The sequence below is a fragment of the Penicillium crustosum genome (assembly GCF_028827405.1).
Source record: "Penicillium crustosum strain IBT 35664 chromosome Unknown utg000002l_segment0_segment0, whole genome shotgun sequence".
NCBI classification, from domain to species: Eukaryota; Fungi; Ascomycota; class Eurotiomycetes; order Eurotiales; family Aspergillaceae; genus Penicillium; species Penicillium crustosum.
The window spans coordinates 6,983,227-6,997,992 of record NW_026623123.1 but is presented as its reverse complement, the minus strand read 5'-3'; the positions used below and the strand labels follow the sequence as shown (position 1 = coordinate 6,997,992).

General features: G+C 49.9%; 5 protein-coding genes across 5 annotated transcripts; 2 read left to right on the top strand and 3 right to left on the bottom strand.

Annotated features, from left to right (window-relative positions):
• Window positions 1-377: 377 nt before the first annotated feature.
• On the bottom strand, window positions 378-4,717 carry bud4 (uncharacterized protein; the record flags this gene model as incomplete). Its single annotated transcript, XM_056873925.1, has 4 exons — window positions 378-1,004; window positions 1,059-1,756; window positions 1,810-4,573; window positions 4,628-4,717. The coding sequence occupies 4 exons, from the start codon at window positions 4,715-4,717 to the stop codon at window positions 378-380; spliced, it is 4,179 nt and encodes a 1,392-aa protein (XP_056731645.1).
• Window positions 4,718-6,213: 1,496 nt separating this feature from the next.
• On the top strand, window positions 6,214-8,118 carry mrh4 (ATP-dependent RNA helicase MRH4; the record flags this gene model as incomplete). The annotated part of the gene is made up of 1 exon (XM_056873924.1): window positions 6,214-8,118. The coding sequence occupies one exon, from the start codon at window positions 6,214-6,216 to the stop codon at window positions 8,116-8,118; it is 1,905 nt and encodes a 634-aa protein (XP_056731644.1).
• Window positions 8,119-8,379: 261 nt separating this feature from the next.
• N7487_006176 (putative carboxylesterase) lies at window positions 8,380-10,084 on the bottom strand (the record flags this gene model as incomplete). Its single annotated transcript, XM_056873923.1, has 2 exons — window positions 8,380-8,634; window positions 8,723-10,084. The coding sequence occupies 2 exons, from the start codon at window positions 10,082-10,084 to the stop codon at window positions 8,380-8,382; spliced, it is 1,617 nt and encodes a 538-aa protein (XP_056731643.1).
• A 667-nt stretch (window positions 10,085-10,751) lies between these two features.
• On the bottom strand, window positions 10,752-12,791 carry N7487_006175 (SET domain-containing protein; the record flags this gene model as incomplete). The annotated part of the gene is made up of 2 exons (XM_056873922.1): window positions 10,752-12,617; window positions 12,678-12,791. 2 exons carry the CDS (start codon window positions 12,789-12,791, stop codon window positions 10,752-10,754), a joined length of 1,980 nt encoding a protein of 659 aa, XP_056731642.1.
• A 1,277-nt stretch (window positions 12,792-14,068) lies between these two features.
• N7487_006174 (mitochondrial 54S ribosomal protein uL14m) lies at window positions 14,069-14,670 on the top strand (the record flags this gene model as incomplete). Its single annotated transcript, XM_056873921.1, has 4 exons — window positions 14,069-14,083; window positions 14,136-14,220; window positions 14,308-14,532; window positions 14,600-14,670. The coding sequence occupies 4 exons, from the start codon at window positions 14,069-14,071 to the stop codon at window positions 14,668-14,670; spliced, it is 396 nt and encodes a 131-aa protein (XP_056731641.1).
• Between the last annotated feature and the right edge of the window lie 96 nt (window positions 14,671-14,766).

Below are 14,766 nucleotides of genomic sequence, written 5' to 3'. Positions count from 1 at the left end.
GAAAATTATCAAAAGGAAATCATTTGTGCGTGCTATGGGGTCTTGAATCGTACAGTTGCCATATTTGCCTTCGCCATTCCGCAACAATTCATAAGGAAAATAATGGACAGAGAAAAAGAAAAGTCGAGAAACGAGTCGCACCTTAAACCAACACCATAAGAGAAAGTGCTGCAAACGAAAATGAACAAAAAAAAAAGGCCAAGTGACTGTCATCGCGAAACGCAAGAAGAAACGGGGAACAAAACAAAAACAAACTGGAATGCGATGGGAGACCTCCAAGAGACAAATAAAAAGAGTTATTGTGACAACTGACATGAAGCACAGAAGAAGTCAAGGAGGATGTGTGCTTTGGAACTCTACTCATTTCAGAGTAGTACTTAGAACATGAGAGAGCGGGTTTTCTGTCGACGCGCTTCAGCACTACCTATCTCAGGTTGAGAGTAGGTGTGCTTATGCCGAGGACGCTGGGATTGAGACGCCGGCGCCCCAGATCCCGCAGAAGCGGGAGGTCCCATTATGGCACTCACTCGGGTCCTAGTAGGAGATGGGGCTGAGGCAGGTGCTGTGGGGATCCCACTGGGCGGACGGCGAGGAGCAGTTTCATTGCTGGTTTTCATGCTACGCTCGCGCTTAAGCACAAGATCAGCCCAGGGCTTGAGTGCACCATTGCCGGACGTAGAGCCCTTCCCAACAGCTTCAGACATGACTCGAAGCCAGCCCTCCTTAGCTTCAGGGCTATCCGCATAGAAGTCAATCACTTCACCGTTGCCAAAGCGGATGCGGAATCCCTCCTCAACAAACATATAGCCATCTTCCTCCTCGGCAAATGCAGACTTGCGGCGGGAACCACCCTTTGTGCTGGTCTCCTTCTGAAGGAGGGAGGACCGATCGTCAATGAGTTTGGAGGCCTTGGCGAGATTGATGGTAGCACGAGGTTGGCGTGTTGTTTCGTGGAAGGCCGTCAACTTAGATCCCTGGAGCTTGAAGAAGCGACGGCGCCAGTACTATTGTGATTGATTAGTTTTAAATCGGCAACAGAAGACTTTGTGAACACTTACTGGGCAATCTCCACCCTGCTGGGAAAGGAACCCTTCCCAGGAGCGAGCTGCAACACTCTCTGCATCACGCATTTCGCGAATGCAGGCGTTCATGCTCTTGGGCATGTCTTCATCCTTGCTACCCTTGGGCTTGGGCACAAAGAGCAGTTGCACTTCCAATTTTCCAATCTTGTATGGTGGTCGGCGCTGGGTATTGATGCTAGTCGCGCTCTTCTTGCTCTTGACGCTGCTCATTTGTTCCTCAACTGCCCATTCGTTGAAGCAAGCAACATCAACAATGTGGGGACGGCCAAAGGCCTGCTGCTCGTGGTCGCTCAAAGCCACATACGCGCGGCCAAAGCTACCATCACGCGCAACCAAGTTTCGAAGCCGCTCGTAGACAGGAGCATTAACGTCCTTGGTCTTCTGTTGCTGGGACTGCATTTGTTGCTTAATGTCAAGCTCCTTGCGCCGGCGTGGGGATGCAAATACACGGCTGAGGGCCGAGGCCTTTTGACGCGATGGGGATGATGCGGGTTCCTGGGTCTGGAACTTGCTCTCATCAATCTTCATTTGCAAGGTCAACTGGAACTCAAGGTCATTCTGGACAATGAGCTCAAACTCCTGTCCAATGGGAGCAGACTTGCCCATCTCTAACCAGGAGGTGGTCACACAGTGCAGTCCGTTATCCAAAGTCAGTGCAAAGTACGAGCGTTCACCTAAAATTCGATTAGTAACATGAATTGCATAGGTCTTGATGATAGGATTTTACCTCGTGGGAGAGGAAGGTCACAGTATTTGAGGCCTACGACCTTCACAAACAAACGCCCTCGCTCTTCGCCATCTTCAAACGATTCGGAGATGGCCGGCTCAATCTCTTCGATAGTCGCAGGGGCTTCCTGGACATTGCTAGGCTGTCCAGGGAGAGGCGGGACCCCACCCACACCAGGGACGGGCTTTTTCTTCGGGATACCGGTGGAAGCCTTAATACTTGGGCGGCGCGGTGAGCCATTCCAAGGCACTGTGGTCCAAGTCTGTTGGCTAGGCTTTCGTGGAGAAGAGCCAGCAGAACGTGTACCCCGCGGGTCTTGGGCAGTGTGCTCGGTCGAAGGCATTGCTTCTTCTTCGTTACGGCTGCTGGCAACGATAACTTTGGTGTTCTGTCTCATGAGGTATCCTCTCTGTTTTGGGGTACAAGAGTCAGCGGGGTCTGCACTATTTTCTAAGGGATTCGTGGGTGCTTTCGTTTGAGAAGTCGCCACAGAACCAGGGCTTTGGGAAAGAGCAAGGTGAAACGCAACCTTTTGGGATTCAATGACACGATCAAACTCCTTGTCCAGTCCAAAACCGAGACTTTCTTCTTGGATACTGAAGGGAATATCGAGTTTCAAACAACTGCTTTGTCGCTGGGCAACATCCGTAGGCAACCCCAACTTCGGTGGCAAGTCAATCTGCTTTTGTTCGCCATCCGACGTATTCGAGTCATTGGAGATCTGCGTTGGCAATGAAGGGACGGGTGGAGCATGCTGGCCACTGATCTGACGCCGGGTAGCAGCCATGGACTGCATATCCGCAGGGGTAAGCGAGGGTCGAGTCTTGAGACCAGCACCAGGAGCTCGAATTGTTGCGATGGGCTCAGGAACAGACTCGTCAGATGAGCTCTCATCAAGTTCCGGCTCCAGCTCCTCTTCCTCGTCGGCTTCTTCTTCTTCTTCCTCTTCTTCGCGTTCGTCTTCCTCATCGTCGTCCTCAATCGGATGACGAATCACAGAGTCTGGAGTAGAGGGCTCAGATGCTTGGTCTTGCTGCATCTCGGGGGTGGTAGGGCGCGCAAGAGACTGACGGATAGACGCCATATCGAAGGATTGGTCTTGAGGGGCGTCTGGCTGTTTGTATTCCTGGCCATCTTGCTTTGGCTGTGCAGGAATTTGGGCATCGGTCTGGGTTTCAGCATTAGGGGTAGTCTGTTCAGATTCCGGCCTGCCACTATCGTGTCCAGCGTATGCGCGGTCAGCGGCTTCTGCGGCAGAGCGCAGAGAGTAATTGCTGTCCTCGTCGTACTTGGCCCGCTGGTCACGGGACGACAGGCTATTGTCTGACATGTGCTGATAATAACCAGAGATAGAGTAGAGGTCCTCTTCGTGCTCTTCCTGTTTAATAATTACACTGGAGGAGTCATCGTCGTCGGTTTCCAGGGATGGAATGGGAACATCAGGGTCATAATGGTCATAACGTTGGGGGCTGGAAGCAATTTGGGAAGAGTCATCGAAGCTGTCATCCTCATAATCGTCCCCCTTGCGAATTCCTCGCAATATTGAGTCTCGAGAAATGCGAGGCGGAGAAAAGAAGTTCTCTTTGGCCTCATCATCTGTGTGGGTATCATCTTTCGGTGTCGGATCTTCGTCTGCTCTCGGAAGCTCCAAGGGTTCCTCAATGTTCTCCGCGTGGTCATCATGGGTATCATCATCACTTCTCTCCTGCAGCATCATGAGACGAAGTCTCTCCTCCAGGGATACAGCGCCGGGGAGATCAGACTTTGTATATGAGGCGGGAGCCGGAGGTGCTGGTAGCACACGCTGGCCTGCGCTTCCAAGCTCAAAGGCAGCAGCGAGCTTACCAGCCGATGATGGACGCGCACCAGACATGCGATTGACTGACGGCAAAGGCGGGAGGGGACGTCGCTCGCCATTCGAGTCCAGCGATTCAACACGTGTGTGCTGAGAAGATCCTCCTTCACGCGAGATAGGTCGCTCCTCGGTACTGTCTTCTTCGACGTCCTCGATGAAGGGATCGGCATCGCTGTTTGTGCTTTGGCTCATGAAACGCCAGTCTTCAGGCAGCACAACAGGGGTCTTCTCGATATCTTCCAGCGAGGCGTCAAAGCTATCATCACGCTCAATGGATGACTCAGCCTCGAAACTAAGATCCTCCTCTTCCTCAGACTCGTAACTGTTTTCTCGTGACTCAGATGCAACTGAGGAAAGATCCGGTGTTGTCATTTCATATTCATTGATTTGAGGAGGGGCGTGGTCAAATGTGACACTCTTCGCATGTCGATGCCCGGCGCTGCCATACTCAGACCAAATATCATTCTGAGGGTCAAATCCCTTGCCGTACCGACTACCTTTGGATAGCGAGGACTTGCTTGGAGATGCTTGGTCTTTGCTTGGGGACGACGGACGAGAAACCTGGGTGGTATCTTCATCGAATTGGGATTTTGCAACATTCATTTGGCTGTCCCGTTTTGGAGACCTCTCTGAAGCCAACGGTTTCTGAGGAAAGACTACTGAAGCTGGGTCATACTCTTGACCACCTTCGAGGAACATGCTGTGGTTTTTGACCTTCGAAACGCGTTTCAAATTCTCGAGCGATGGGCGCTTGGAGGGGAAATAACACCCCTCTGGATCATATGGCGCTTTATTCTCAGCCCCCTTGGGAAATGGCGATGCGGAGTCGCGACCTTTCCAAAACAGGCGTGGGGAGGTATTGTTATTCAGAGACGAGATATCGTATGCAGGTGATTCACCATGCGGCACCTGCTAGTCTTGTTAGTATGTCTTATCACATGCAAAATATCGCGTTGACAGTACCTTGGCAACTTGATTCCAGCTAGGCGAATTGCGCCTCGGGGCCATGGGGCTCACCTCGGAGAGGGGCCGCTGACCAGACCCATTACCCATATTGATGTTAGGTTTGCCGGTGACTCAGTATACGAAATATGCAATCGTAACAAAAGACCAAGACAGGATGTCTAGGATGTGTCAGTGCTTTCTCATCGAATCCTAATCGGCGGGTGGGTTTATGACTGATGACAAATGGCACAAGACAAAATCGCATAGACGTTAGGTACCATACCGTTCTTAATAACCAGGAGTCGCGTGGGAAGTATTTGCCAGCGAGTCCTATGCAGGCGTAAAGTCGTGTCGATCGTGGCAGGAATGCTGCGGCAAAGGGCGAAGGTACCAAAACAAACCCAAGTTGGGTGTTTGGGTGTCAAACCAAGGCAAAAAGAAAGGGGGAAGGGATAACGAAGGGATACGAATGCCAACTTTCAAGAAAAGCTAGCAGGGAAGAGCAACAGAGACAAAGAAAGAAGTTGTGAAGAAGAGTAGTAGAAACAACGAAACTTGATATGTCTCTCCCATGGATTCAAGTGGATTGTTACCCCAAGCAAGAAACTGTTGTTGCGGGAGTTGTCATGGCAACAACGGGCTTCGAGTGTTTCAGCATCCCGTGACATTGCGTCAGGTGCCTAGGATCGACGCTAGCCTACAAGTGGAATAGCTTCGTGGATCATTTTCGATATCAACATGCACCTACCACCTTCAATTGTCAAAAGTACCTAAATATAGCACATCATTAAGTATGTAGCAAAGCTCAAGTCTTCGTTTCAGGTGCTTTTAATTAGTCGAATTATCATTTTAAGTGCATTCCGAAGAAACGCCGAACACCCAGGCAGAGGTTCCAGCTAGAAACTGCACCTACATTTATACAAATTAATCAAAAATATAGACCTCCCATATACCTAGGTGAACAGTTTCCAACTTACGAAATAACATTGTATATTTCCTTTGTCTGAAGACATGATTCTTGCAAAGGGGAATTTGGAGGGAAACAAAAGCCACAACAGTCCACTTCGTTATAAACTCCGTCCGCATCGCCCGGGCCATTGTGCCTTCGAAGTCTCTTGTATCCTGCTGCTGTTGGAGCTATAAGCTCAACTAAGAGCAAATACTACAGTGAGTCTTCTATTAGCTACTCTATGCAGGTGGGGGATTGAGATGGATCTCAGATACATATACATACCTAGTTGCCTATAAATATGTTACCTACAATGTTTTTGTTTCATTAAATCAAATGGAGAAATGAAATGACAAGACACTTTAAAATATTTATCTCCAAGCTCTTGAACCAAAATTTTGCACCCATTTAGATAGGAGACAGTATGGTCACCTATTGTTCTGTTAATGCCTGAGGCCACCAAAATAATGAGTGCGCTGAGTCAGTAGTAAAAATCACCTGACCTTTATGTCAAGGTTTATGATCTGCGCTAGTCCGATAAAGGAATGGCGTCTATAATCGCGGGAAAAAAACATCTGAACCTGTTCTGGCCTCTTCTCTTCGATCATTCCGTGTTTTCCACTTCCGCGCATCTTATCGCATTTAATCAGGTAGAATGCCTCTGCCGATTCGATCCTCGATATGTTTTCTATGTCAAACTAAGGCGACTCTGATCGCCCCATCGATTCTTCCGACCTCATGGCAGACCATGCGAGGCATGGCCACCGTTCGATTGCGCCGCAAGGCTGCTCGGATGGCTCTGTCGCCTACCGTTGACAAACCGTCTCTACCATCTCCTAACAAGCCACGACGGGAACGGGCCGGACCATTTGCCTCGATGAACCAGACTCAGGCACGGATTCGAGACACACCACGCACACGATCACAGGCGGCACTCAAGCGTTCAGGGGAGGAAGGCAAGACGGAGAAGAAGGAAAGCCCATTGTACAGAGCGTTGAAGATGCAGACAACATTGACACCTGTGCCTTACGGTCGACGTTCCGCTATCAAAGCCCGACTTGCCGACATCACCAGCTTCGACCACTTCCCTCTCCTCCCCGCAGTTCGACAGTCAGTCTTCGCTCAGGCTCTGGCTGGTCTCACTGATGTTAGCCCCACGCCCATTCAAAGGCTCGCGATTCCCGAACTGTTGCTGGATGAATCCAAGAAGAAGAAGAAAGTTAAGAAGGCGAACGAGGACGAAGAAGAGTATAATTTCGACCAGTACCTCCTAGCAGCAGAGACCGGCTCGGGAAAGACCCTCGCATACTTGCTTCCAATTGTTGATGCTGTCAAGCGTGCTGAAGCTATCGACATTGAGGAAGAGAAAGCCCTGGAGGAACGAAAGGCACGGGAGCGGGAAGAGAGAATGAAGAATAAGGCGTTCGATCTGGAGCCCGAGGAGCCACCAATGACAAACGCCTGTCGTCCTCGGGCCATTATTCTCGTTCCTACTTCTGAATTGGTATCCCAGGTTGGATCCCAGCTCAAGGAGTTGGCCCACACCGTCAAGTACCGCTCGGGCGAAATCTCATCGACCTTCACTCCTCGCCGGATCAAGAACACCCTCTTCCACCCGGCCGGTATCGATATTCTGGTTTCAACTCCTCACCTTTTGGGCTCTGTTGCGAGGTCGAACCCCAACATTCTCAGCCGAGTCACTCACCTTGTCCTTGACGAAGCCGATTCCCTAATGGACCGATCGTTCATCCCAACAACGACTGAAATCATTGCCAAGGTCGCCCCGTCACTCAAAAAATTGGTTCTCTGCTCAGCCACCATCCCCCGCAGTCTCGACAATCAGCTGCGCAAGCGCTTCCCTGATCTGCAGCGCCTGACGACTCCAAACCTACACGCCATTCCCCGTCGTGTGCAACTAGGTGTCGTGGACATTGAGAAGGAGCCATACCGCGGAAACCGAAACCTCGCCTGTGCTGATGTCATCTGGTCAATCGGCAAGGCAGGAGATAGACACGAGCACACCGAGACATGGGGCCCCCTCAACGCATACATGGAGCCAAAGGTTAAGAAGATCATTGTGTTCGTCAACGAACGCGAGGAAGCCGAGGAGGTCGCCAAATTCTTGCAATCTAAGGGTATCGATGCTGTCTCGCTATCTCGTGACACCGATTCCCGGAAGCAGCAAGAGACCCTCTCGGAGTTCACAGAGGTTAAGCTCCCACCGACTGCGGAGGAGATCATGATTAATAAGAAGAAGAACCGCGCCGCTGGCAGCATTCCCTTCGAGCTCCCTGACCGTCAAGAGCCCATTCGCCGTCTTCCCGACACAAAGGTTCTTGTCACTACCGATATCGCCTCCCGTGGTATTGATACCCTGGCAGTGAAGACAGTGGTTCTCTACCACGTGCCGCACACAACCATTGACTTCATCCACCGTCTGGGCCGTCTCGGTCGTATGGGTAAGCGTGGTCGTGGTGTTGTTCTGGTGGGCAAGAAGGACCGCAAGGACGTCGTCCGTGAGGTTCGCGAGGGCATGTTCCGTGGCCAGGCTCTGATCTAGATCCAGATCCAGATCCACGCGTGCGTGCATTTATCACACTGTATAAATCTTGTAACATACATGGCGTTGATTTGAGGTTTTGATTTTTTTTTTGGGAACTGGAAAACGACTATACCCATTGTCGCTGCGATAGTCATTAGATCTTTTGGAAGTATGTACGATATGCAATCATATATAACGAAGTTAATTCTCCTCTTGTATAACAATGTCTGAGTCCAATTGTATTGAACCAACTGTAAATTACTGTTTTCATTCAACCTGTCACACGGGTATTTCCCTCCCCAGTCCTCGCCAGAAGTCACACCTCTTCTTCAACTGGACCAGCTTCACATTCTCAAGCCCATCGCCCACAACGACGAATTCCTGACCCGTATGTAGTTCCGGCACACCTGGCTGCGAAGCATTAGTCACTTTGTGTGAATTTGGGTCTCCCGTCTGGAAGAAACTCGCGAAAGCTCCCGCGTAGCCTTCATAAACGACAGGGTTAGTCTCTTGAACAGCATTGATTCTATTCCACTAATATCATTCAAGTTAGCTCATGCCATCAAAACCAGGAGATTATCCAGGTAAAAAAGAAAATAGCAATGAAAAGGGAAGAACAAACATAAATAGTGTCACTCCCATGCGTGGCCGGAGAAATCGTATACTCCCCAAGATACCCTTTCTCCGTCGCAGCTGACGCAATCCAATAAGCCGGACAAGCAAGCACAACATCCCGATAAATCAAACCAGCCCGAATATAAGAAGTATCGTAACTATCGATCGTTTCCGTGCTCCCCTCAGCGGGATAATAAAGAGATTCCACCTCACCAATCTGCTTGGTCGACAACCCAGGCACAAAACCCGAAAGCCACTGTTGGAAGCTCGCAACTGATGAATTAAATCCGTTTACCAAAACCGTGCTGTCCAGCCCCGACGGAATGAAATTCTGGCCTTCGTGGGTGTTGTACATTCCCCAGACAAACTCTGTGTTCAGGGAGCCCCTGTTCACAGTTTCTGTGAGTGTCTCAACTAGGAAGGTATCGTCTATCACAGGCGCCCAGGTGTAAGAGCTCGTTGTCCAAGTATTGCTTGCTCCAATTATCAGGCTTGCGTCACGGATCTTCTGGACATCCACGGATTTGAGACAGGCGAGTGTCTTATCAGCATGATTGTAGCTGGCACAGCCTGTTAGGTTGGCCAGCTGGGTGTAGATTGCTTCTGCTTGGGGTGCGTTGTATTTATACGTCTTGGGCCAGAACGGCGAGCTGGCAAGGGCTTTGGAGAATAGTTTCGGTTGGCCATGGCGGCCGTTTGCGAGGACTTGTGCGACTACTGAGCCGGCACCGGCTGATTGGCCCCATATCGTCACGTTGTGAGGGTTGCCGCCAAAATGATGGATGTGGTTCTGGACCCATTTCAAGACATATTGCTGGTCTAATAGCCCCGGGTTTAGATCTGAGGTCGACGAGTCTTTGATTGCCTTGCCAGGTAGGAAGCCGAAGGCATTGACGCGGTAGTTGGAGTATATAACGATGTAGTCGTTGATATTACTGACGTTGAGGATCGGGAATGAGGATGGCGGCATGGTGAATGCCGCGCTGCCTTGGATGAAAGCTCCACCGTAGAATACGACCAGCACTGGTCTGCTAGTATCCTTGGCCATGTCCCATGGCCGTGAGAATAGACCCAGATAGAGACAATCTTCGGTGCCGTTGACCGTGCGCTGGGGGCACATGTCGAAGTCCTGGTTTGTGTCATAGGGGTCTCCGGTAATCTTTAGTGGTGGCTGAGGCGCGCGAAAGCGGTTCTCCCCTATTGGTGGTGCAGCAAATGGGATCTTGCGAAAATATGACAGGTTGTAGGTACTGTCATATTGACCTTTGAAGGATCCGTAGTCAAGGGAAACTAGAGGGTTGTCCCATGCCGTGCTGGCTGTGACCCCGAAGCCGAGGAATAGGGTGACAATCAGGTCAGAGAACCTCATCTTCGGGTTTCGACGGCTTTGGGTTCAAAGTTTTATTGTTTCATTCATAGCTGTGTTCAGCCTGGTGGGCCCCAGGTCATATATAGCCAGGCCATTCATAGCCTTTCTGTGCGCAATGAGGAAGCATCAGCCCCGTGTGACGAACAATCGCATTCGGTAGAGGAAGCCCCGAACTTCTCTGTGTGGCTCTCAAACAATTTGACCATTTCCAAGTAGACACTCTTGGGCTTAGGTACGAGAGCAGCTCATTGGTGCAGTTATTGTTGATGCCCGGAACGAAATGCGGGGATTTGTGCAATGGTTGTCAATTCGGACTCGATCACCCCGATAGATCGTTAATCATATAGAGAAAAAAAATTATAGTTAGCTGGCGAATCCCCAGGACAACTAGTTATATTTATATTCAACCTCAAGTCCACAATTAATGTGTCAAAAAGTAACTGTCAAAGGAGTCCCCGTGTGAACAAAGCCCAAATAAATATAGTCCTCTCCAGATTCCAATCCTGAAAATGCATCCTTGTAAGAAAGCCAAACTCCAGATCCAATTTCCATGCAAAATAATGCAAGTTAAAACAAGTATTATCACAAATCCCCATTCTCCTAACCCAAAACTCCATCCCCAGCCGTCTTGTCTCGTAGATCAAACATGGCCCCAGAGCTGTACTGTTTACATAGTCATACGAAGTTCTCTAGTGCGACGCCGAGTTGCCCGAGCATCACGGCGAGACTCGGCTGCATCGCTAGTCTCCGTTTCTGGGGTATTTGTATCGGACAGCTCGGGGGTGGGGGTGATCCCAAAACTAACACCGCGGTCCCGGCGACAGATACGTGATTGTGCGTCGGGGGACAAGAACCGATGGATGGTGCGGTGATCCATTACTCGCTCTTCACCATCCGGGCTTTTGTCTGTTGATGGCCACTGGTATCCGTACAGCTTGGAATGGCGTTCGCAACGCGGACATTCACGTCGCGTGAGGTATGAGTTTGACTGGAGAAACCATGTATCACAGGTCTGGCACTCCACCCAGCGGTCGTACTTCTGGGCAAGCAATCGTGATGTCTTGGTATAGTCTCCAGGGACTCGGGCAACTTGTGACTCGGTCTCGACGGAGTCTACGATAAATCGCCGCTTGGTGCGAGGCTTTCGCTTTTTGGGCTTATCCACAATGGCGTCGTCTAATTTAGTGGAATTTGATAAGTCTGATAATCCTTCTTCGGGGTCAATGTCCATGGGATGGGCGGTGGCGGGCTGACCTTCAGGAGAGGCATCGGGATGATCCTCGCCGTTGAGTGTTTTCGACTCAGACGGCTCTAGTATAGTATCTTCTGTCTTGATCTTGGTTCCCATATCGTCCACAGTTGTGGGGGTCGTTGACGTCGACGACCGGTGGGATTCATCAGCGGTGGAGTTTGGAGATTCGCAGTCCGTGGGGATAGTAGAATTAGTTCCCTCGCTTGGTTGTCCCACCCCTGTGACAACTGGGAGGGGGGTTGCTGGATCAGTTGGCGATGCCACTGCGGTTAGCTCTGTGATCTCTTTCTTTAACTCGGACACCTGGGGCCCAGATTCCGCCAGAAAAGCAGTTGGAATCAGTACAGTATCCTGAATAGGGGTGTCGTCTGGTCTGCGGGTTGGACCTGACTCCCCAGCGATTTCAGACACCGAGATCTCTTCTCGCAACTTAGAAATTTGTCGTTGGAACTTTGCACGTTTGCGCGGAGTGGAACAAGTCAAAGTAGAAGAGCTCTCGGGTTCATCCACGTCTGAGCTGCGTCTACGCTTCCTGCTCGCATTGCTATCTTCGGCGGGTGTGGCTTCGGACACGGGGCTGGACTCTTTGCTGTTTGCTTCCGTGTCAACAGTTGGAGACCAGCCATTCCGTACAGCGATCTCGCAAGTATGACACAAACACTCGCAGTTATCAACGCCAAAGTAGTCCTCTCCGTAGGAAACCGTGATCTCTTCCCCCTCGTGGATGTCACGCATGGCTACGACGGACATGCCCTCGTTGCCTCTAGTTGTCAAGCTGCCATTGGCATCACAGTCATGGTTGGCAAAACGAGCAGGACCCAGAAAGAAGGATGGGGTCTTGCGGCGACTCGACATCACAATACTGAAGTCTTTGCGGGTCAAGCCGAGATCCAATTCTTCTTCATGGGTCATAGACACAAGCGTTCCACTCAGGTGTTTGATCTCCTCGCCCTTTTTGATGAATCTGCGGGCGCAGATCGCAGCCTCATGTTGCGTGATAATGTATCGATTAGTCGTGGTGACCTCAAAAGGACAGTCTGGAAGATACATCTGAATGTACTTGCGGAGGTGTCGGCGGAACCACTCCTTCTCTCGAGGGCTACGGAGGTTTGTCATATATTTCTTTAAACCTGATATCTCCAGCAGCTTGCGTTCCGCCGTGGGGATATCTTTGTCGACAATCACATCGTGGAGAAGAATGCGCCCAATATCGTCATCGTGGATTCCGCGGGCAGGGCTGTACTTGGTGCGATTCTTGCGGGTGGTGGTCCAAAAATAGGCCTATTAATAGTAATTGTCAGTAGACAGATCTCTGTGTTGAATTGCAGGCAAGAAACATACGTGATCCACTAGCGCATCGGTTGCGACATCGTCATAGCTGGCCAGTTTGGCCAGGGTCAAGCGCTCGCGACGTTCGGCAGCAGGCGAGTTCTTTCGCGCTCTCTTTGGGGGCATGGTGTATGTAACAAAAAGCTGATGACCGCTAGAGATCGAAGCGGGAGAGAAGATGTGGTCTCATAGAATGCAGAGCGGGTGTAAAGGATAGTCAGGAAACGGTGGAGGGCGGAGGTCCGAGGGATGGGGTCGAAAAATGATTCGAGGCGCAAGACGGGAATTAAAATGAGTGACTGACAATCAACACAAGGAACATAATGAGGTGATTGTCACCATTGAGGCTGTTCCAAGGAGAAGGGCCTCCTTCGCAGATGTTTTTAGGGGCGGAACGGACACTCGGGAGTGCTAGCTGAGACCTTGCCGTCTCTTCTACTTTTACTCTTCCGCCTTTCCCTTTCGACGTGTTGTCCTTTTCTCTACTAGTAAATATTAGATACGAAGTGTTTGATTATTGTTATCATTTCATTTTCTACTCCGTATAGGTTTGTTTTGACTTGATTTTACGCGTCCAGCTCGCATACAACAATATCCACCGTGCGTCAAGCCATCCAATCCTTCCCCCATGCTGTATCACCACAATTACACCCAATCAATATCAATTTTTGAGATCAAGTGATCAGTCTTTTCTCTCTCTTGCGCGTAAAATATATAGTATATTATCCCTCAATAGGTATTTGCTGTGGAATATCCGCAACCAATGAACTGCTGGAGCACCTGATGGATCCAAGTATGAACATAGTATCTTCGCTTTCGAGGGATTTTCTACAGATAAATGGTGGGTTTCGAGTTTAATCCTGTTCTAGTGTATCTCGGGGGTGTAGAAAACGAGTCTACCTAGCTAGGTAGGAAACTAAGAAAAATCTAAGATTATAGATCTGAATATAGGATGTTGCTCAACTATATATTTCACCCACACGGCATGGATTGAGACAGCAAAATCCCACTTAGGATGTTACTCAAATGACTAGAATAAATATATTGTATGATTATTATATCAATACAAGTAAGAGTAATAGACACACAACAGCCCAGGGTATATTTTGATCAAGCGGTGCTTCTCATGCTTGCTTAGGACGCACCATGATTGACATGTTCAATTGGAGAACCAACCTTGGGAAAAAAAGATTTTTATAAGCACAGAACCAAATTGAACCGAGATTCACAATAATTGAACAGTAACACGAAATTAATTCCTAGAGAATCCAACTTGAAGTCCTATTCGATCTTGTATAGAAGGCATATAGGCCCGGATAAACCTACTCTCCGGGGAAACCTCCCTCCGGCCGCGAGAACAAATTGCGGACAAGCGCTATCTCCAGACCAAGCACCAAAACACAATGATTCAATTAAAGGTGCGCAAGCGATGCCTGTTACCGTCTCGAAAAATACTGACCCCTCCGCCAGACACTATTAAGTTGCATCGACAACTCCGGCGCCTCGATCGTCGAGTGCGTGAACGTCTTGAAGAAGAAGCGGCCCGCGACAATCGGTCAGTCTCCACGACACTCGAACCCAACATGAAGCACAGCAAGAAGGGAATTGGGAATTCAAGCTAACATTATGACTGGGGATCTAGGCGATCGGATAGTCGTCGTCGTCCAGAAGCAGCGATCTGCAGGCTCCGAAGCCACCACCGCCGCTGCGCTCGCCAGTAAAGTCCGCCGTGGTGATATTCGTCATGCCGTTGTTGTTCGTGTGAAGAAGGAGTTGCAACGGCCTGATGGATCTCTTGTCCGGTTTGGTGATAACGCGTGTGTATTGGTCAACAAGTCCGGAGATCCCATCGGGACGAGAATGAACGGTAAGTGCCAATCGGGGAGTCCAAGATAACCGCCGTCTCCACGTTTTCGATGCTGATATCTCGACAGGTGTGGTGGGACAAGAGCTACGGAACAAGAAGTGGTCGAAGATCTTGTCATTGGCGCCGATCCATGTTTAATATTTCAAGTTTCTACATCTGTTGGAGAGCGCTTTTTGTTTTTTTATTGTTTCAATCCATATGTATTCTTAGTAGATGGCATCAGTTTCACCCCCG